The 23,749-nt window shown below is 38.1% G+C and overlaps 1 protein-coding gene across 1 annotated transcript in view; it reads right to left on the bottom strand.

Annotated features, from left to right (window-relative positions):
- TRPC6 (transient receptor potential cation channel subfamily C member 6) overlaps positions 1-23,749 on the bottom strand; it is a gene marked incomplete at its 5' end in the record, with an annotated part of 97,465 nt that overhangs the window by 23,835 nt on the left and 49,881 nt on the right. Inside the window, 3 exons of the mRNA XM_082064331.1 lie at positions 3,427-3,591; positions 5,695-5,880; positions 13,467-14,241. Coding sequence (XP_081920457.1) covers positions 3,427-3,591; positions 5,695-5,880; positions 13,467-14,241 — 1,126 coding nt within the window. The remainder of the gene's footprint in view (positions 1-3,426; positions 3,592-5,694; positions 5,881-13,466; positions 14,242-23,749) is intronic.

Genomic DNA, 23,749 nt, shown 5'->3' with positions numbered 1-23,749 from the left:
ATCATAAACAACACACAATAAAGCAGAGCTGGAAGATTATAAAGTACCTTGACAGTGTCCTTTTAAATGAATTATTCTTGTGCTCACAAAGATGGATTGGGAGATAGATGCCAGAAAGAAAGAGCCAGAAAAGAAGAAAAAATACTGGAGAAGGTAATGTTAATATGTGCCTTGACCAAAAAGTATAAAATTTAAAAGACTGAATTCCCAGAGAACCCCCTCCCGCCCCTTCAAAAGAGATGGAAAAGTATTTTTTACATTTATATAGAGTGCTTCAAAAAGATGGATCCAATATTTTACAATTACACAAAAATTTACAAATGGTTTAATGAGTTACCAAGTTTTAGTAACCTTTCTATAAATGCTTTATGTTCTCTCCACCTGCTGTAGGGACAACAACTGATAGTTTGTGGTTGCAGAGATATAGTGATTTCAAATTAGGTCCATTTTTTTGAAACAACCTGTACAGTAAAATCTCCCTGGAAGCAGGACTGACTACAGTTGAAGTGATTACATAAATGCTGGAAGGCATTATGACATTGCCATTCAATAGTGATCCAATAAAATCCTGAAATGTCACTTCCAAAATTCCAAATTTTTTTTATGGAGAACATATAAGTCAGAAAATATGAATCAGGGAAAGAAAGAGCAACACATAAAGACAAGGCCATAGTCTTGCAAGTTTGGACTCTTCTATAAGCTGGAGTCCTTCTGTAATTCGATGTCACTATGTATTTTGACATAATAAATTCCTTCCTATTGAACAGACCCAGGACATGATATTCTAAATGCTCTTAATATCTTTCTGTAATTTAAATGTTTTTTTGTTGGTTTGTTTTCCTGGTTTCTTATCATCTGTGCTATGGTCTTTGGTTTGCTATAGAGTTTTGGAGAGAGTTTTATATGAAGAGGTTGCTTTAGATTAGGACAAGATATACAGTAGTTTTATGGTGGATACTTTGACATGTATTTGTCTGGAGAAAAGGCCTGACAACAAAAAAGAGATAATGCATATACTTTTTTAGGAAGAACAGTTTCCTAGCTCATCATATACTGGATACAATGTTCAATTTCTTTTCCTCTACCACAGTGAGAAAGAGGAATGCATGTAACCCTCAGAACATGCTTTGAGAAAGCATGTAGGGACTTAACAATTTACTTCTTCAGAAATGCCAACCCGTGGTGGCTGGGAACAGTGAAAGAAGAACCAATTTCAAATTCAGATCCCTCATCTTCGCCAGGAGCTGACTGAATTATTTATGAACTCATAAAGCTAAAAATCTAAATTCTGATATTAATTAGAACTGAATAGCATAGACATTAGAAATTCTTGCAGATAACTGAAAAGAGTTTTTACTCTTTCAAAATGTAATGTCATGTAATAAAATAGCATTCTAGAAGTTTTGGGTTAATTATGTCAGTATTTACACAGAATTAGAAATGAAGAGCAAACTGTTCACAAAACTTTGAAGTGCTTCCATGTGGATTGCTGCCTGAAACTCAAATAAGAGGCAATCTCAATTCCTTTCAGCATCTGACACTAGTCAATTCCTGCTAAATGAACAGGGCTTTGTCCATGTATTTTATGAAATTTCTTCCAGATCTGAAACTCTCAATTCAGTATCTGTGGTCCAAGATCAAATAAATGTTTTCCTAAAGAGGAAACTGATCAGCTATACAGGTAACTGACTGTGACATTGCAAATGTGATGAACACATTTTTGCCTCTCTCTGAGCCATGGCATGAGAATACAAAGAAATGTGCCAAAATAACTTCACTGCAAGCTATTATTTTCATCACAAATCCTGTGTGTATTTTCTCTCACTTCTGTCCCTGTAGCGCCAAACCTGGAAAAAGAATGCGTACTTTATCTCAGTAGGAGGAGAAGAGATTTAGAAAATTCCATCAATTCATACACAGATGGAGTCTGTTGGTACAGATCATGTTCTGCGTTAGAGCCATCCTATCCTGAAATTAAATAGTGAACATTTCTGTCTTCAAAAAACAGAAGAATCAAATTTTGAAGTACGAGTGAAGCACAACATAAGAAACGGCAACTGGTGAAAAAGGTGGATTAGACTTCACATTTGCAGAATATAATGAAACAAAAAGCATTCAACATATAAATCACATGGTGAGCTGACTAAATAGCAACAGAAATGGAACCTTAAAGGATGTTGTCCCTTGAACCTTGACTTTAAAAACCTACTCTGAAATAGCTTTTACAGAATGTACAATGGTTCAAAATCACTTTAAGATCCAATAAATCTTTGAAAAAGGAAAATGACAAATAGATAAATCACTGCTATGGTTGGAAACCAATTACTGAAGTATGTTGAATCTCAAGGTGTGTTTTTAGAAAAAAGTATTCATAAAAATCATAGTCACTATATAGAAAACTGAAAATGATAGAACTGATTTTTATTGTCCGGACTGAAAGAAATGAAAAATATGGCAAAACAAAAAAAGGACCACATTTCTCCTCTCAGAGAGCAATAAAAAAACCCACAGAGACCTCAGTCCTTTCAACTTTCTTCTTCCCCTGGAATCACTGTATGTGATTTGACCTGCTAAAATAATGGATGTTGTACTGTAACCTCTTGAATAATCCATATATAATCCAATTTGTTCCCTCTAACATACTCTCAAGGGAAATTTTCCATTGGTGTCCATTTAAAATGGATAGTGATCAACTAAAAAAGATATTCAAAACAAAGTTCAGAGAGGTCAGAGACTGTAATCCATCTTCAGTGGAAAGGCTTTCTATACTATTTATCATTCAAATCACATACAGTGGTAGCATCCGAATCCAGGTGTGCATTTTAAGTGAATGCAGGGGGTGTTACATGACTGCTTTAAAAACCTCATGGAATATAGTAAGTATTAGCACACTGTCTTGACAAGCCAACACGGTTCACTTTGACTTCTAGAAAACTGATGACGATTGTTTTAATTTCTGGCATTCATGCTTCAGTGACTTTGATCTATTAATTTTCAATCATCAAAAATAAAATTGCCTTTGAGGTAACTGAAATCAACTCACAGCTTGAACTTAGTGTATCTCTGAATCAATGGGAAATGAGGATCCTCTGCATCTGCCTACTAAGGCAACAACAAAATGAAGAATAGTTTGAATCATTGTTTCTGAAGTACAATTTCTACAAGGCAACTCTTGCTGAACCATTGTAATTTAATTTAATATACACTGCATTTAATACAACACAGTTTCCTGTCTTAATTACAATTGCCAGAACATGCAATCTTGCAGCCATTCCATTCTAACTCGGCTTTAAAATAACACATTTCTGAAGTATTACTTAAGCATGTCAGTAAGTAACACTCATGCTCCATCTTTGCCAGACAGGAATCTACATACAGACGATACAGGAGTTAATAAAAGGTCATTACAAGATTCCACAGACTGACCTTACTGCATGGAGCAATCCAGTAAGCCATTGAGAGGAATGGCAGTCCCACCGCGACAGCAAGAACCACCAGGAACTTCACTGCCATGGTCTGCTGCCGTAAACCTGACAAATTCTCATACCAGATGGAGAGAAGTTGTTGCTGGCAGTTTGGATGTGCTACAAACTGCAACAAAGAAAAGGAGCACAAAAATAATTTTGCTATCAGAACATATTTTATTAAAGGAACAACTATGTGAAGTGCGCTAAGAATGTTGGAATAGCACAACTGACCTTATATTCAAAAGAGCATTAATGAGGGTATAGAGAAAACATTTTTTTGAAGAACATAATCTCCCAGCATGCAGGTATGTTGCCATCAGCAACAATAAATCCTTTAATTCAAAGAATGATTATTTTATTGACATCATGTTCCATCACAAACTATTAATTTCCATTTAAGGGTAATTAAACATAAACTTTATCTAGGCAAACTCTACTTGTTTCTGACATACGTAATTTTCATGTTACTACTTCAGAAATTCCAAAACTTTAAGTTTTTCTGTTCTGCAAAGGATGTTATAGAGTCTTTAGTTATGAAAGAATATGCCGTATTTTCACATGCTAACATGGAAAAAAGTTTTTCCCCTGGTGTAGGAATACAGCTGTCACTTTTGCAGGAAATCAGCTAGGGACTATTTATAACTTGGTTCTGGAAACTTTTGGACAAACTGAAAAAACTGCTAAGTTTGGCCTATAACCCTCTATTCTGTCAAAACCTCTGGACAGTATAAGAAGCATCTTACTAAGGTAGATATTAATATTCAAACAATGGATTCTTGTGCACCATAATTTTTTAAGTCTGGGCCTGGAAATGCAATTAAATATTTAACTGAATCTAGTATTTTTTTTCTAGACTAATTTTCTATATTTAAAGGCTGACTGGCTGAAGGTGCAAGAAATGTCTTTTTCAGGCAAGTGAAAGTATAGAAAGAAATTTCATGTTCAAGGAAGGATTAAGACTCAAATTCTATGAAGGACTAGGTCAATGTGATATTTTCTCTTCAAAAGTTGTTCCAGCTCTCTTCAGTGACCCCAGTTTGCCAACTGTTTTGCAGGTTTGTGTTCATATGCCAGTAGGTGCTCTTCTGGCAAAATGGTTTCCTTCTTTTCTTCCCTTCATGAACCTGTAAATACTCCTCACATATAAATGTTTTAGGTGTCCCTAAGAGCTGTAAACTCCATTTCTGTCAAAAACCTGCAACTCTTCCCTGACAAATTAGATCTGTATATTCAGCCCATACTGGATTTTTAAGAGTTTTGATTACTTTTTTTGTTTAGTTTGTTGAAATAAGTTATTGTTTATTTTCATAGTGTTGATCTGATCCATTTCATTATGTAGGAAAAGTTTTATCAAAGGTCTTGCTGCTCTGTCAGGAGATCGCTCTACTTTAGGGTAACCTGCTTTCCTGAGCTGTATCCTCTTGATTTTCGGTTGTACAAACTTCATTGCACAAATCATTTCTCCCTGGTTCACACACGTCACCTAGAACTTTACAACCTATATTATCCAAGAGAAGCTTTCTGAGTAATTCAAGGGTCTTGGTAAAGCTACTAACCCAGCTGGTTTCACTGAGAATATTTTGGATGTAGACCAGAGTATTAAACTGCCAGTAGAAACGAAAGCAAGCCAAGGAAGGGATGGTAAGTCCTGTATTCCAAATTGCCCACAGACCGCTGATCTTCAGCGGTGAGAACCACAGTGCTATTACACCTAGGTTGTGTCTCCGATCCTCTGTCCAGACAAATACACATTTCTCTGAGACACACAATTTCACTAAGTTTTCTCAACTTTCTGTGTGAGACACAACAGCTTGACAAAAGTGTGTATCAATATTTGTTATCATGCAGCGCACAGGACTGCTGTGCTATCCTCTGTTTTTTATTAGATCTTACACTTTTCTAGGCTGCAGAAGTAGTGTGAATTTCTTCCATATTTTTAAAAAATAGATCAAAAGTAAAACCTAGTGAAGATCTACAAATTTTTATATAGCTATGTATCTTCTAGAGACATTTGTTCTCATACTCACTGTGACTAGTATCCACCATTAACATCTGCTTCCTGTTTATATTGCAAGCTATTTGGGGCAAGGATTTTTTTTGTTTGTAAAATACACTGTGCAGAAGGGCCCAAATGTTCATTTAAGTGTCAGAGGCTACTAAAACATAAACAATAATAGTACAATTTAGTACCGCTATCATGATGTGTCTGATCAACATAATTGCTTACTTTTTTAACTTCATACTTAATGGCAAGTTTTAAGCGGCTAAGGCTGGGGCGACCACGTTCTCCATTATTATGGCTCATCTCCACATCACCATTCAAAATAGCTTCCACTTCTTCTGTATTTCGGCACAAATCAAGGAGTCCAACTACAAAATCCTTGCATTGCATAGACAATTTCTTGTAATCATTCTAGAAAATAAAAGATAAGAAGAAAGAATATAACTTGCTGTTTAGACCTTAAATAAGAGAAATAGTTCTAACATCCCAGCTACACATCTGTGAGCATCAACAGTTTGTTCGCATCTTGTTATGCTTTTTTCTGGTAGAGTAACAGCACTTTGTTATAAGGCATCTCTTTCCCCTGAATGTTCAAAGATAGGATTCATCTCAATTTGGACATCTAAATTGTACATTTTTACACCTGAGTTGCTTCTCTAGACTTGCTTTAGAGCCAATTGAAAGTAAAAAACACACTTTCAGAAATATTGTATGACATATTTGAATGACGGTTTCAAGTTGAGATGAATAGCAAAAGGGATTTTTTTTCTATTTGCCGGCTCTCACACAACTCTAGACAACTAGCTCAGATGTAGGCAGTTATGTTTAGAGATCTCAAGGGGTCAAGATGACCATCCTATGGAGAACATGTCTAACCAAATTCCGAACCTTCTTGAGAATCACATAAATACATTGAATTTTCTTTAGCCTTGAATTATTCTTATCTTCCTCATGTTCCAACACCTCTTTTAGCTTGCACACACATGATTTGGTTGCTGTTTTTCAGCAACAGTGTCCGCAGTGCTGCAGAAAGCATGGTGACACCACATCTCTAACTTCAACTCAACACTCTAGCTCAAATATCTCGTGATAGACTTCATTGTGTGAGCCAAAGCATTGCTCTACACCTGCAGGTTCAGTTGCTTATTGCTTTAACAAATATTGTTCTCAGTCACTGTTCTCCAAACGTGTAAGTCAATACAAAAAAAAGATATTCTGATCATTGCAATCCACAGTTTGTTAACCACTCCTTACTTGCCGCTGTGTTTGCATCATAAAAGATGAATATAGCTAGACAGGTAGAGAATAAGATGGCTACAGATATAGATGTACATGTAAAACTAAAAGATGTATACAGATACATTTCTCCTGGCCTAAATCTTACAAGAGACTTCTACATGTGCTGACAACTTCTGACATGCTTGTGATCTCTGCTAATTTTAATGTCTTAAAAAGATTAAATTACTGTAGAATTTTTCCCAAACAAAAGACTAAAAAAAAAACAACCACTCCACACCATACAGGACTGCTCATGTTGTCTCTGTTTCATGCTCAAAGTAACTTGCTATGCATGCTTCTACTACAGTGACACATTTCCCCCCTCTTCTGGTCTGTTCTTCATAGTGTTCCCCCTTCTCTCACTCCCAGTCTCCCTTCTTTTTAATTACTTCCTTCATACTAACTGCCATCTAATGCACATCCTGGAAGAGAAAGCATTCTTTTGAGTATACAGAATACCCTCATTTATTCGCCAAGGGTGTACTTAATGCATGTTTATATTTTATTACCCACAATACCACGATACCAGTTTATTACTTGGATATATTAAAGGACTGCATCGAAGTCTTACATTTTGCTTTGCTTAGATGGATGCAGACATTCATATACAAACAGTTATAAACACAATTGTATGTCTACATAAAACTGCTCATGATTTACTTTTTTTAATAATGTAATGTAAGCAAGATTGCTCAGATCTGTCATAAAAGAGAAAGGAACTTCAGCATCATTTCTCTACAAAGACAACAGAAGCTAACTACTAAAACAAACCATTTCACGACATGCTGTATATTTGATTATTGTATTATTTATTTTTTTCTCTCTTCAGAAGAATAACCATAGAGATTAACAAAAATCCTGACTCCTTGGCACTACAGAAAGACATTTTTGGAGAGTAATGTATCACCTTCTTTTTGGTTTTCATTTCTGTAGCAGCATCTAAGACAAGATTCAGTATTCAATCATTTCGATACATAAATGTCCTCTTCAAAATGAAAGGAAAAGTAGCCATTTGAGGTTCACAGACAAAACAAAAAACAAAGAGTCAACCTATGTACCCTGGTATGAGTAGGTACCATAAACTGTTCCAAACTGATATCTGACCCCTGAACATCAAATGATAAAAAGGAAAAAAATTCAATAGATTTAGGAACAAAATAATTTGGCCTTCAGAAATAACCATTACAAAATATTGTAACATATTCATAGTATATTGGTATGTGCATATTTTCTGGTAGGAGATACATATATATTAATACATGCACACTCGCACTCTTCAGCAGCATTTTCCAGCTATGGTGACTAAGACACGACATGGATATGTGAGGAGACCATTACTTCAGGATGAAGTCCAATGCCTTTGGCTAGTCTTAAAACAAAAATCATATATGATAATTTATTCTAATTAAGAATAGGATTTTTCTGAGTGTAGTTGTATTTATCAAAATGAACACTGAATGGGCACTTTTAAAAGTAGCTCCATTTACACTTTGCAGAATTATCTCTTCCGAATTTAGGTATAGTATCACAGTATGCATTAGCACCCAGTCAATTCTTCCATCAGCTCCATCACTTTATTTTCTCACTTGCAAATGCAGTAAACCAGCTTCCCCTCTTGTGCAATACTGCCCAGCTGTGATCAGGGGTAGCTGAATATTCCTTGGCCATCAGGTTAGAGCACAGGATCGGTGGGGAAAGGAGCAGGGACCAGCTTTGCAGTACTTAAAAGGAGTCCCTATAAGGAAGATGGGGACAGACTTTTTAGCAGGGCCTGTTATGACAGGACAAGGGACAATGGTTTTAAACTAGAAGAGGGAAGATTCAGGTTAAACACGAGGAAGAAATTTTTTACGCTGAGGGTGGTAAAACACCAGCACAGGTTTCCCAGAATGGTGGTGGATTCCCCATCCCTGGAGACATCCCAGGCCAGGCTGGACGGGGCTCTGAGCAACCTGATCTGGTTGAAGATGTCCCTGCTCATGGCAGGGGGTACGACTAGATGACCTTTGAAGATCCCTTCCAACTCAAACTATTCTATGTTCTCTGTCTGGAGACACATTCCCTTATGAAGAGCTTAGCCTCTTAGGGAAGGTGAAGGAGCACAGATGGGATGATAATGTCTTAAATTGCTACAGGAAGACTTGTTGGGGTCTGAGCACAAGGAAGGAAGATGGCTTTAGCCAGGCAACTTTGTTTCTGAGAAATCAAGTGTGTTAACCTGCAGAGACTACTGCACTGGCCCCCTTTTGCCCCTTGTCTCTTTGGTCCACTTAAATGTGTTGTGACACCAAAAATGGTTAATGCACTTTTCTCACCATCTCAGTGTCTTTCTCTGTCACACACACACAGAAACTTCCCCCTCTCCCAGGGTCTCATGTGTGTCTTACCATTAAAGTGAGTCAAGGGAACATGGTAATTTGTTTGGCTTAAGTTATTACTGAAAATGGCCAAAGGCCATTCCGTGAGTTTTCCTTTACTGCAAATTGTAAATTTAATGAATAAAAAAAGCAGTCCTGGGAGACTTGATAAGGTAGTTAGCAATTAAATTACAGTTGGAGGCTCAAAAAGAACCAACCCTTAATTCTGCAATAAAGCATGTGTGTGCTTTATTTTACACACGTGAAAATGTTGGTCCAGGGCTCCTCAGCAGTTTAAGAAAAGCTCAGTTTTGCCAAATTTTGCCAGAGCAAGGATGAGAGGGCAGCGCTGGCTGCTCCCATACTGCAAAAGGAAGGTGATGATTTGGGGTGGGAGCTGTGGGGATGAGGAACCAGGGGAACAAGATGCTGGTGGCAGAGGAACTACAGGAGTGTGGGGGGGTGACAGTGGCTGTTGCTGAGAGGGGTCACCTGCTCTTCACGGTAGCAGCAGCTGCAGACTGTCCTGGAGTCCCAAGTAAGGCAGCAAGCAGGCCACGGTCACTCTGAAAACCTCAGCTGACCATGACTTGCCTTACCTCTGACCATGAAAGCAGCAGAGTATGGCCAGGAGAGCAGGAGGCATCACCACAGCCATTTCTCCAAAAAGAAAGAGGCTTCTCATCAGAAAAGCAATCTCATCATTTCGCTTCTCATCAGAAAAGCAATCTCAGATTACCTTATTAGGGTATTAAATTACAGCAAACAGTAACATATCTAGGTTTCTTTTAAAAATGCACTTTTCCATTCCATTCCATTAAACAATAAAACAGTCTTTTGCCATTATAGCTGCAGAGGACTTTGTACTAAATGCAAATCTTATGCATTTTGAACAGTGCTGGGCCACAGCTGTCACTCTCAGAACTGCATGTCACATCTCTGCAGGACATGTCAGATATCATCTACATCCTTACGGATGTAATAGAAATATTAGCTCTAGGATGATCAAACAATTTAGACAACAGAAAATACAAGTACAATCCCCCAAAATTAAAAAAAAATTCTATCTGATATCAAACCTTGAAAAGCTGCACACTTAGCCATGTCATAAAAAGCTACATTAAGTGGCATTCCAAAAATCCTAAGGATCTCAGAATTACTGAGGAAGCCTGAATTAGCTGTTTGCTTGGTGCAGAAATATTCCTACACTGTGCCTGGCACACCTGTCCAGTTAATCTTCCTTCAGAAATCATCTTCTACTTTCTTCTGATGTTACTCCTAAAAAAAATTATCCTCCAAAACACTTGTAAAAACCACATTCAACAGGCAGGTAGTGCTCGATAATAGAGCTACAGAGCAGTTTCCACTGATTATGGCATTTCCATTTCCATTTCCACTTTGCCTTGTGCATTTCATTTTGTGTGAATCAGCCAGTTTCACAGCCAGTGTTACCTCTAACCTTAAACGATGGTGTAAGACAGGAGAGAGAAGTAACTTTTAAGATAGTCATGAAGCACTGGCATCACAATTCAGCATCAAACCTTCCATTGCCTCTGCCAAAGACCTGAGAGGTGTCTGTGTCACTGGTTGCTGCAGGCACTCACTATGAAGCTCCCCTGCAACAATATTCCATCAGCACTATAAAACAGGTGACTTTTACCAGAAAGTTCAATTTGCATTTAGGCAATATTTTAAATAATTTAAATAACTCAGGCAAACCCTAGATGGAGCTAAAGATTTGCCGTGTCCAGACAACCTATGCTCTAAAATATACTTGTTTTGATTACACTAACACGTGTAACACATTTTTATGAAAACTACATTTTTACATAGGAAGTACGTTATCCGGATAATTGTAGCAAACTCCTGAAATAAAGGGCAACAACTTTAGGTAAGTTGCTGCAAGTGGGAATATGAACTTGTAGGAGCACAAACAAGCCCAGACTCAGTAAAGACAACAGCATCCATTCCCTGCAGCTTGTATACACAACTGTTGCACCACCTGCACTAACTCTAAACCACGTATTTCTGTTATCACTTATTAATAGCGTAGATGTTAATTCTCATCAGTGCACATATAAAAGTACTCCTTTGTCTTTAATATTTATCCAGAACCACCACGTGATTTTAGAACCTATAAAAATGTTCCCAAAAGACCTTGTGTTGCCAGTCGCCTGCTCCTGGTGAAACCTTAAATTAAGGGAGCATTAAATTTCCGCGTTGCCTTGTGCCCCTGCTCCTCATTACTCCTGTTCCACTTCACTCTACTCCAAGGAGTATGTACGTACTCAGCAGAGCTTGGCTGACTAACACCTGGCAACACAGACCTGCTCTGTCTCTTCTCCAGCCTCCCATTTCTGCTGAGGGACAGGACCTCAAAATCTCTTGTAATTATTTATACAACGCTACCCGGGAAGGAGAGCTTTAATTTTAGAGAAGAAAACTGAGGCAAAAGAGGAACTAAAAAGCCAAGAGTCACTCAGGGATGAGGCAGGTCAAGCTGAGGAAGGAGCTCCTGACGGCACTTCAGGACAGGCCGCAGAGTCGCGCTTCCTGAACCAGCTTTCCTCACCCATGTGCTCCGCTCCCTGCCCTGGTGGCACCAGGGACAAATACTGCTCTTCCAGTTCATCTCACCAGTTGCGTCCTGCAGAATACATTTGAAGGACACTTCTTGCTGACAATTCCAGTTGATGATTTTATTTACCTTTATAATAATCTCAGACTGTGTCGCTCCAACTGTGGTAAATGTGGCGATACAGTCCCTACAAGTCAGACATGCTATTTATCTCAACATAGCCATGAACTTAACAGGCTGCATTTATGGTGTATGAAAAATGTTCTTCTGATCTGTTCTAAATTTACTCGCCTTTAAGTTAATCAAGTTCTTTTGTTCACATCTTCAGCAGCTGCTGAAGAGAAAGAAACAAGAGTATGTCGTTTAAATACTTTTCTCTGAACTGTACATGAAAGCACTGGATGAAATCTCAGCCCACTGATGTCCTAAGGATTTCTACCAGGAGCTCCATGGGACAGACTTTCATCCTCTGCTTTAAGCTGAAAGAACCTTGCCAAAATTTGGTGTTACTGAAATAAAATAAAAATTATACTCTGTTCCTATTCCAGCTGTTTAGCTGCTGTTTTTAAGAACCTGTTGTACATTCCCCCTCCAAGAAATATTTCAGCTTCTTACAACAGGTTGGTGCCACAAAGGTACACCTACAAGAACTAGTCAGGAGTAATTAATTCAGAATTGCAGCATCTCAGCTCAGGCTGGCTGCACAGAGGTGGGCTCATGGCCTTGAGAACTGTGCTACTGCTGAGAAGATTAACATTGACCATGGCAACTTCAGACTCTTCCTAATGGAATGCTGGAAATGAAACTCTTCTTGCTTTGGAAGTGGTTTGATCTCCTGCTGGTGAAGTCTAGATATCTTGCTGTGTCACAGCAGTATCATGTACTACCATCTGCTTTCAAAGCAGTCACATAAGTCACATAACGCAGTCCAAGTGATTTTACCTAACCTAAGTCATAATTAACACTGTTTGCACAAGGCCTGACTTTGCATTTACTGAGAGCAAAAAGCTTACATTCTTACTGTCTTAACACACATAAACTGTAGTAAATATTTTTGTAGGTTGTCCACCATTTTATCTACATTTTTTTTTAAAAAAAACAAATGCTTCAAGGATCTAAGGGGATTTGAATCCCTGGGTCTCAACTATTTATTTTTTTAAAAGTCAGAAATTTTTGTAACATTAAAAATTCTATATAACACTGAAAAAGTCATTAAGTTCAGGGAGTTCGTATACAAATAGGTACAAATAAATAAAGAGGAAGAGGCTAGTACAAACACCAGAGAAAAGCAACACATTAAAAAAGGACAAGAAGGACATTATTCAGAGTTATTTTAGTAATAACTCTAAAACATTGTGAGAAGTGAGAAATTTTCAGTCCAATTCCAAGAAAACAATGAGAATTTATGAGGGTTTAGCAGCACCCAGCAATTTGGCTTGCATACGTGACCAATCTGTCCCACTTCAGTCTCCTCTTTCCCCTGTCCTAAGCCAGCTTCACCCATGGGTTTGAAAGGACTCCTTTACTATCCTTCCTGGTAGGAACTGGAAAATTATTTCACTGGCATCTTCTACATAAGCATCATGAATTACCATCAGCACAGAGCAACAAGATAATCCCAAATATTTAAATCCCCCATTCACTAAACAATTACACATTTTCCCACGTTAGCCTGCTGATTTGTGAAGATGATGCTGACCTCTTACTGTTCAAAGAAAGGGAGAAAGACCTTTGATTGAGGTTTGCAATCCTGTGTCTGTCAGCATTGGTAACCCTCTACTCACCTTAAACTCTTTCTCAATGTTGGCAAGCACAGCCAACTCATTGCTGAGCTCTAAGGCAGTCATTACAGGGTCTTCACTGGACAAAGACAGATAAGCGGGGCTGGCCAGACCTTTGTAGGCATTGATTCTAGACCTAGAATGGCTGAAAGAGTCATGCTTTTGTTTCTGATTGCATTCACTGCACTTGCAGAAATAGTCATGTGGCCTATCAATCCGAGCTCCTTTCCTCAGCAGAGTGTGGACAATCTCATACTCATGGCAGTGAGCGGCCAGGATGATGGGTGTAACGTCATGGGAAAACCGTGTGCCATCTTCATCGTATGCATAGAAGTCATCGTGCTGGAGCTCTGACTGGCTTGGACTCAATGCAAGCCTCTTGCCCTCGGCAAACGCGGGATGGTTTAGGATGGCTTCCACTATCCGGACGTAACCTTTGCTAATAGCCAAAAGCAAGGCATCCCCAACCCGGGCCAGGTTCTCCTTCTTCAGCAGAAGTTCTGTGATCTCCAGGTGCTCATTGGCAACCGCCAGCTGCAAGGCGTTCTGCCCCATATAGTCCACACAGTTCACATTGAGCGAGGGACATTCTTCCAGCATTTTGCGAATCACTGGAATATTTCCATATTCTGCTGCATCCAGAAAGCGCTCTTCCTCAAGAGAAAGACTTGTTGAGTGGTCATTGAACATATAGGCTGGCCCTCGGCTGGCCTGTCTCCTCCCCTTCTCCCGGAGGATGGTCTGTCGCCGTAGCGCTAGTCTATTCTCGTTGCCTCGGCTGTGTGGAAATAGAGAAATTATTAGTTCTGTTGTATGCAAGGGGATATCCATTTTAAATAATAATGAATAAAAATATTTAATCATTTATCTGCTACATATTTTTAATGTTGCAGGGAGACCAGAAATCCTGACTTTGATGCACTTCATAACCCCTGTTGCTACACAGCCCTGGAATCAGTAGCCAGCTACATTTTATTTCAACAAGAAGAAAAAGCCCTAGTCAATCATCATTTAAGACTACACATTTTTCTCTATTTCATTCTCCACAGTTTTTGCATAATTTTAGTGAAGCTGGATTGTGCTTCATGTTACATAGGTAGAATAACAATGTTAAAGTTAAGGTTCTTTCTCAAGTTTACACAGAAACTTCTCTCTGTTTTTCCAGCATTCTTCTATCCAAACCATCATCACTTGGTATCCCACACATCCCTCTGATATCTACGGTCACTTCATGAAAAAAAGTGCTTCCTATTTTAATCTACAGTGTGTTTCAAGAAGATTTGAAATCAATATGTTTCTGCAACCATGAACCATGCATGAATGAAACTCTTACCCTTGAAAGCATGAGTTTCAAATGATTATTGCTAGATGCCTTTTTTTTGTGTGTGTGTAACTAACAAATTGCCATCATGTAACACACTGCTTTTAAATTGAGCACATTTTTTTGAAACACCCTGTAGAAAAGAAGAAACTATTATAACATTTTTGTATGCTAAGATTTCACTTTCTGGTTACAAGAATATTTTCAACAGAAAACATTCAGCAAAAGTCTGAGAATTGTAGCAAGAAGAACACTACGTTTTCTCTGAATCAATGTACTACTTTCTGGCACTTTGGCTAGATCTAGCAGATATTTTGAAGGAGTGCATTGGAACAACCGGGTATCACAAACACAGAACAGCAGATCTCAGGTTCATTGTTTAAATATATAGTTTAAATACAAAGATGACCTGAAGAATCCTGATAAACGCAATGACTGCCACAGTTCGGAGACAGCCAGTATCAACAGTCTGTGGTGGTGAGAAGAGTCCACATCTGCTCAGCTGGGAAGAGGTGTCCCAGGGACACCATGTGAGCCCAGGTGCCTTGTGGTGGCCCTTCTGAAAGCCACCACCCCTTCTGGAGAACATTCACCCAAAACTCTTTACTTGGTCTACTTTGGTGCTCGGTCACCACTCAGAGTGAAGGCAAGTGATGGTGCGAAGGGGCTCAGCAGCCACAGGGTGAGGGACGAGGGATCACACAGGGCACACAGCAGGGAAACTCTCCAAATTCCCCTCTTCTGCTTCAGAAAAGCAGCAGGCTGACTTCACGGCTCTTATTATTCTTACTCCCATCACTATTTCAGCAACTATCTAACTTACATTTTAGGTCTAGTTTCTCCTTTTCACCCTGCTGATGTTTTTCTGACATCTGTAATTGAATGCTCAGACCTACATTGAAACTGTACAAGATCAAAGCCTGTTGACTACATTGTATGACATCTGTTACTTCCCATCTCCACCATCATTTTCATTATTACAGTTCATAACCTTGGCATACTATTTATTCCTCCACTCAGTGGCTTGCCAACAAATCCTGCTAATTCTTACTTCATGACAGCTCTGAAATGTTGTGCATTTCTGCTACTGAAGCCCTCACCCATTCCTTGCCTCTTATATTAATTCATTACTTAATAATGATTTAATTATTAAAACATAATGTGAACCATATCCAAGCTATGTTTGATGAGGCATGCTACAAAATATGCTACATTCTCTTTAACAAGAAGAAAATCTAATTCATGACTCCTATCATTTCAGTCAACTAAGATCCTAATCCTCAATAGAAATTCAATTGCAAATCATTTTCTCTCCCAGAATTAGTCTGCTAAACTCCATAATATCCACTACAAGTTCATCTTTTTTTATTTTTGAATGGTAGCTTAATGATTCTTTACACACATATGCTTAAATACTCTTCACTATTATCAGTATTTCCCACAAAATAATAACCAGAAGCAATATTTTATTCATTTAACTCTTACTAACGAACATGAATTTAAGTATTTAAATGACAGTAAAAAAGAATTGGTTCAAAACATCTTTACAAAAAAAGTAACATTACAAGATATTATTTCTTCTAGATTGTTTATATTTAACTTTAGTATAAATTTCCTTTTTGCCTCATGCCCCCTCAGTTCCAGAGATACAGTCCTCTGCAGCACGGGAAATGCTTCAAAGTGCCCAAGTGTTAAATCTAAAAGGACATATTTTTTTTTTTCAAAATAATCACAAATATGGAATGCAGGATATACCAAAACTAACAACTACAACATCATTCAATATACAGACAGCACTAATACCGTGCTACAATGGCAAGTTTACAGCCTTAATTCGGACAATGTCATTTCATGATATGGAATAAAGTTAGATTCCATCCTCTTCTACTCCTCAAGATCTCCACAAAGGCTATCTCAGTTACTGTGGGTTCAAAGCACATGACAGAGCATGGATATAAACTAGTATCTTACACGTGAATATGGCTGGTTGGAAGTTTTCCATGCATATTTCCATATATTTTGAAAGAAAAAAAAGATATTTATATTTGTTGAAAAGATTCCCTTTGGAATGGTTTCATAAAAAATATGAAATCTGAAAGAATGAGAATGTTTCTGGCACTGGTGACAATATTGGTGCCAAAAACTAAGTTCACTAAATGGCAGCCAGTCTTTTGATATATCTACGAGTCTTTAACTGGAAATGTGTGTGCTAAACTGGAACAGGAACGAAACGGCAGAAAGAAGAGATTACGGCAGAGGAAGCAGACACCAGACTCCCCAGTTTTGAAAGTTATACCTTAGAGGACTGCTAATGTCATTCTGAAAAGTTTCTTCAAAGATGGAATACTAGAGTGTATTGGTAGGCTGAAAATCATTTGTGAGCCAGGAAAGAATCACAGACTCACAGAATGTTAGGGATTGGAAGGGACCTCGAAAGATCATCCAGTCCAATCCCCCTGCCGGAGCAGGAACACCCAGATGAGGTTACACAGGAACATGTCCAGGCGGGTTTTGAATGTCTCCAGAGTAGGAGACTCCACAACCCCCCTGGGCAGCCTGTTCCAGTGTCTGTCACCCTCACTGAGAAGAAGTTGCTTCTCAAATATAAGTGGAACCTCATAGGAAGTTAAAGTCAAGATGAGGGGGGAAAAATAGAAAGAATGTAAGGGGAAATTTTAAAACTTCACAGTATCACAGTATGTTTGGGATTGGAAGGGACCTCTTGCTTAGTTTTAGGATTTATGCACTGAATAACTCTTAAAGGTGCCTATGGCAAGACCATAGGGAGACAAGCTCCCTAACTTCCACAACAGGGTTAGTTCTCAAAAAATAAAGGACTTAAATACTCCAATTAAGTTAGTCCTACAGTCAAGGGTTTTAATCAGGCTATATGTTTCTTGAGCTTTATAGCTTCCTGGAAAAAAAAAAAAAAAAAAAGGCTCAGTGTAATAATCATAACATTTAGAGAAAAAATGTCTAGTTGATTCTAATCAATCAATCGGAACTGATTTTCATTCACCATTGCTTTTGCATATCCACATTGTGCAATGCTTGGAAAAATATACATTTTTGTAGTGAAATGTACTAGAGCTAAAATAAAAACAAACAATACATAGTATAGTTACAGATCTTGTACATGTATGCTTCTACCAAATTTAATTAAACACGGTATGGCTTTAGAGTTTAACTGACAAAAAAGTTAGATTTTCTCTAAAAGATCAAATTTATTAAAAATTGATACAAAAACTCTGACTGTACTGCTTTGAACACTTTCTTCCAGCACATTCCAAGGGATATGTTAGTAGTTGGATCCTTATAAAGAGAAAGGAAATAAACCCTGCAACAGGATCACAGTCATTATTTTTTCCTGAGATGTTGACAACTACAGTCAACCAGCCAAAATCTGCAGTTCATCAAACACTTCCTCTTTCATTTTCAAATAATAGAAACCAATGATATTTCTAGTCCAGCAATATATTCAGTATGATTCATCAAAACAAAAAGTAATCATTGCTAGTGAAGAATACTTTGAATTAGCTTGTGTGTCCAGTAGCATTTCCTCTTTCCTTGCTTGTATTTAGAAGGAAATAATTGCTTAAATGGGAAATTAAGTAAGTACATTCCCTAGATAGCAGCTCATCTTCTGGAACAGAACTTATCACAGAATGAAAAGGAAGTTTTTTGCATTGTTTGCTTGACTGTAGCACATATCTGACGCACAGTTCTAGAATCTCAGTGTAATTCATTTCCCCTGCACCAACATTTTATATGTATGAAAGAAATTTCCTGGTTTGCTCATTTGCAATTACAGTTAATTAAAGTTAAGGGTCTGTAATTAAAATTAAGGGTCTGTAATTAAAAATGGTTCTTGCAGCACAAGATTATAAATACGTTTAATTGTAACAAAGAAAGCAAATCATTCTACTTTATTATTTACACTTCATTAGATACACACAGTAAATATTAATTCAGAAGTTTGTTAAGAAGGGTATAAGATACTTGATTGCCTCCAAGAGCAGAAAAGGAATTTGACGATCCAGAAGAGTACGTTCAGTCCTGTTAGTTATGATGTTCTTACATTTATTTTATGATTATTAAGGTCTTTTTCAGTCCATTTTTTATCAAAAAGATGCCCGTGTTAGCACCCATTGTCACAGATTCTGACCACGTAAGTCTTAAAGCCACTTGAAACCTCAGCCTTCTCAAACTACTGAATAACCTTTGGTTGCTGCAGATTATTAATGCACTTTTGGGGAAATGTGATCTAAATGACTGTACTTATTGCTACTTATTACTTAAAAGCCAGCACGACCAAGTCTGGAATATCATCATCATTTTGGATACCATATTACAGGAAAGGGTTCTACAAAATAAGAAATCAAATGCAAGAGAGCAGCAGGGGTCACCCAGTCTCTACTGTATTTTCTACTTTAAGCACAATAAGGTTTATTTTATGAACTATATAGGGTGGTATTCCACTCACCTCACTTCTAACAATAGGAACAGCAGGATTTCAGTATAAATTAGTTATCTTGATCTATTCTGTAGATAAAGGAGAGACAATTCTCCTATCTACGCGTAATATTTATTTTAGGATAGCATAAATTTTCATGTGCAGTACCTACATTTTTTCATTGTTAAAAAAAGAATCCTAGCTGATTAGGTGAGATTAAGGCCTCTTTTAATGCATATGATTTAGTGGAAGCATAGATCACAGAAGGATGATTAAGTCAGTCCCTTACAAATACAGATACCACCTCAAATAATTGCCATTAAAAGATCAGGCTCTGTCTTAAAGGAAATTGCTGTCTTGCTGGAATTTTATTTTCTTTCACTAATCCCACTGAAAGACTAATCCAGAATTTGATTGCTCTAGCAGTTAGAAACTTTCATCTAATTTTCAGCTTAAATTTAATAATGGCCAATTTATACCTATTTGTTTTTGTTTGGGAAACAGAATTGTATTTCAAATTAAGTAGCACTTTTCCCTGACAATGGTTACCTGCAACAAACAAACACATTGCATCATGTCCCCTTTCAACCTTCATGTTGCTCAGCTAAATCAAGCTCATCTCATTTCCTGCTGTGTCCATGCAGTTAAATCCACCACAGAACAAAAATCCACTTGAGGACACCTTCCTGAACTATACAGTAAACCCGCGTGTTAGTGTTTGCAGTAAAGTGATTAACAAGCATTTTGTGTTAAAATGTACATTTTGGCTCTCTCTCTGGTGCACTAACATCCAAGAAATCTTTTGTGCATTATGGATTCCTCTGTGAGCCAGACATAAGTCTTCTGCCCTTGCTGACTTTCCTTAATCAGGTGTCAGACAGTGAGTCTCTGATTTATGAACTTAAAGAACTGGGCTGAGAGATCCGATTTCGACCCTCAAGTCCCTCTGAGGACACAGACTTCTACTATGAAGAACTGTGGAGTTGGGAAATTCAGGCGTGGGGAACAATTGTGAGCACACACAACATAATCCAAAGTAAATAGCTTTTAGGAGAGTCTGCTAGAGGCTGAACGAGCTTGCACAGTGACAGGGCAGCCTCTTCCTTTTTTTCCTTTACTCACGTAAAAGGGTTTACTATACTCTAAACTTACTGTGTAAGAGTACTCTGTTAACTCATTTAAACTTGAGGTTTGGCTTACCTTCAAAAATTTATAACCTCAGGAAGAAGACTATACAACTTCTTAGGAAATCAGAACATATAAACTCACAAAATCCAATTACGCTTTTGTCTTCGTGACAATGCTTTAGTAAGAGACACCACACTGAAGTCCCTTACTTGCATGCATTAGTGCAAAGCCAGACATAATGCCTGTAGTTCTCATGAAGAGAAAACAAATGTGTATTCATGTATACTGCCAGCAATGCAAATCTGCAGGCTGGAATCATGGCAAGGAAAAAAGGGGGCTGAGACTGCTGGCAGCATGCTGAATAAAAATATTAAATCATAGAGATAAATACTTTCAGAGCAAAATAGAGAAAGTAGAGTTACGTTGCCACACTGGCTTAATCACAAACTTGTCAGTCTCCTGAGGTTCAAGATTTTTGAAAACTGGCCAATTACTGAGTATGACAACAGTATCCACTGCTTGTTAAAACTCAAGTTAACTGGCTGAAACAATGTTGAAACCAGTAATAATCACCTCTGAATCACCTCTGTGGGTGAGATTCCAAAAAACTCTGAAGGCCACGGACCTTTTTTAAAAAGAAAAAAAAAAAAAATTAAAAAGCCAGTGTAAACTTAATCATTTTCAAATTTAATTCTAACATGCTGTTAGTAAACTGTTGATTATTAGTAATTAGCTGGGAGATCGTAGAATCACAGAATCATAGAGTGTCCTGAGTTGGAAGGGGCCCACAAGGATCATTGAGTCCAGCTCCTGTCCCTGCACAGGACAACCCCACAGTTCACACCGTGTGTCTGAGGGTGTTGTCCAGTCTCTTCTTGAACACTGTCAGGCTTGGGGCTGTGACACCTCCCTGGAGAGTCTGTTCCAGTGCTCCAGCACACTCTGGACATTTCCTAATGTCCAACTTAAACCTTCCCTGGCACATCTTCCTGCCATTCCCTTGGGTTCTGTCACTAAAGAGAGGAGTTTGGCGCCTGCTCCTCCTCCTCTCCTTGTGAGGAAGCTCTAGCTGCCATGAGGTCTCCCCTCAGTCTCCTCTTCTCCAGGATGAATAAACCAAGTGAGTTCAGCTGCTCCTCATACGGCCTCCCCTCTAAACCCTTCACTGACTTTATAGCCCTCTTCTGAACAGATAAGGAAAGAAGTAATACCGAATAAGACTATTAACACCAAACATCCTAGAAAAATTATCTTGAAACAATCTGATTTACTTCCGTAACAGAATTAGAAGCCAGGTGATCCAAGCAGGACCCACATATGCATCACACATCTTCAGTAAGGCTTCTGCTACTGTCACACATTATATTCTAACAAAAAAAACACAGAAAGAGGCTGAATGAAATGATGAAGAAAGTTCACGGTTGGTTGGAAAACTAGTTATCAATCAAGGTTATACAATTTGCTCAGAAAATCTGACTTTGATCTGGTATTATTTCATATATGCATTAAATGTGATTGATGATGGAATAGGAACTCCATGTTTTACATTTGCATAGGAATTTAGTCTGTGAAGAATCAAAAACAGGAGGAAAACAAAGCTACAATTTTGGATGGGCCTGACAGGAAGTGATCTGAAATAAATGCCATGCAATTTGAAAACAAATAAAAAGTTTTGCACCTAAGTCAGAATAATCAAGCACACGTTAAAAGATGGGACTGGCCCAGGTTAGTTTGGAAGGGGTAGGTATGAAATAATATGGTATTACACAAATGTGGTGACACAGGCCCTACACCTCGCAAACAATACAGACGAACTGTAGAAGGTCTGGAGGACATGAAATAAAGTAGAAGTAGGTTTTAGTTAAACTAGAGAAGACTGAAGGAAGTTAGAGAGTATAGAAAGCAATGGTGTAAAAGGGAGGGAACTTGTCTCTATTCAGGTCTGGGATTAGTAGGCAACCCGTAGCTCCAAAGTCCCTAAAACTTGACTATGACAAAATACTTCAGAAGAAAGAGGATCATTTAGATGTTTAATTCTGCTACTCTTTGTTATCGTATATATTTAATATACATACATATGTTGCATATAACATAATGATACTTAATTTGCAAGACATTTCATAACATTATATATTGATACATATAAAATATTTAAAACTGTGTATAAAATTAAATAATATATACTTAGTCCAACCGGAGAGATGATATGAGCTTAGACAGGCACATGGTCTGAACCTCTATGTGATGCCACGCTACACAGACAAAAGTGTTGGGCTGTAGAAAAGAAGATTAGGTTAAAATTCTATATGTAAGACAGTGAAGAGCTGTAAGCAAATATCTGAAAAAAAAATGGATTTTCCATTGCCAGAGATCTGAGATAAACAAGGGGTAGGAATAGCTATGGACAGCTGACCTTGCTTGGTGAAGAGCAACTGGTGAAGATGTTCACGTCTCTCCCAGCCCTCTTGTCTATGATTTGCTTCTGCAAATCATTAACAAGGACATATATGTCTTATGAGGGAAGACAAACCCCTCAGACCATGTTATTCGGTACTCCTGCTTCTTCTGCAGTTGTCCATCCTCAGCCAGTCACTGCAGCCAACGACGGTCCCACATCCTTTACTGCTACAAAGCACGTCCAACAGCTCTCACAAGATACGTCTCCCAAGAAATCCGTAACAAACTCCAGACCAGGACAACTCCCTGGCTTGTATCTGATCATCCAATTAGAGCACATACAAACCTCAGTATGCGAAGTGCAGAGTATTGATAAAGCCTCGTTCCACAGGCCTGGACCCTGAGTCGGGGCTGGTTCTTGCTGTCCCCAGGTCTGAGCTCAGTACAGAGTGGCTGGGAGAGCTCGTGGGGCCACCGTCCATAGAGCATCAGAGATGTTTATCTCTCACAGGCAGCAAGATGGCTTCTTTTCCTGGCATTTTCTAACTGGGCTGATTTTTGATCATTCCTTGATCTATTTCACAATAATGGGAAAGGCCTCTTAATTACACCCACTTTGGTACGTGGATCCACATTTCCCCCATAACCCTTAGAAGTTGTTAATAAAATATAAGTGGGGTAGAGCCAAAGCACTCTGTAAATAACAAGATAAAACCAGCTGTAGACATTTACAATAAAATTTCCAAATAAGCAATAACAGTGACTGCATTAGAAGTGAGAAAAGCCTGTAATGAACATCCCTTAAGTATTTCATTTTGCAGCACTTGAAAGGTACAAATAAGAGCATTTTTACTCATGTGGTGGGATTTTGTTGTTGTTGGTTTTGTTTTTCAATCAGAAGCTGCACATCTCACACTAAGTATGAAATATGTCATTTTTCAGACTGTTATTAGAAATTATGGTTGAAACTGATGTGTCTTCTGGGAC

Source organism: Streptopelia decaocto, assembly GCF_964273445.1.
Source record: "Streptopelia decaocto genome assembly, chromosome: 1".
NCBI classification, from domain to species: domain Eukaryota; kingdom Metazoa; phylum Chordata; class Aves; order Columbiformes; family Columbidae; genus Streptopelia; species Streptopelia decaocto.
Note: the sequence above shows the minus strand (reverse complement) of the source record. Positions and strands in the feature narration are given on the sequence as shown.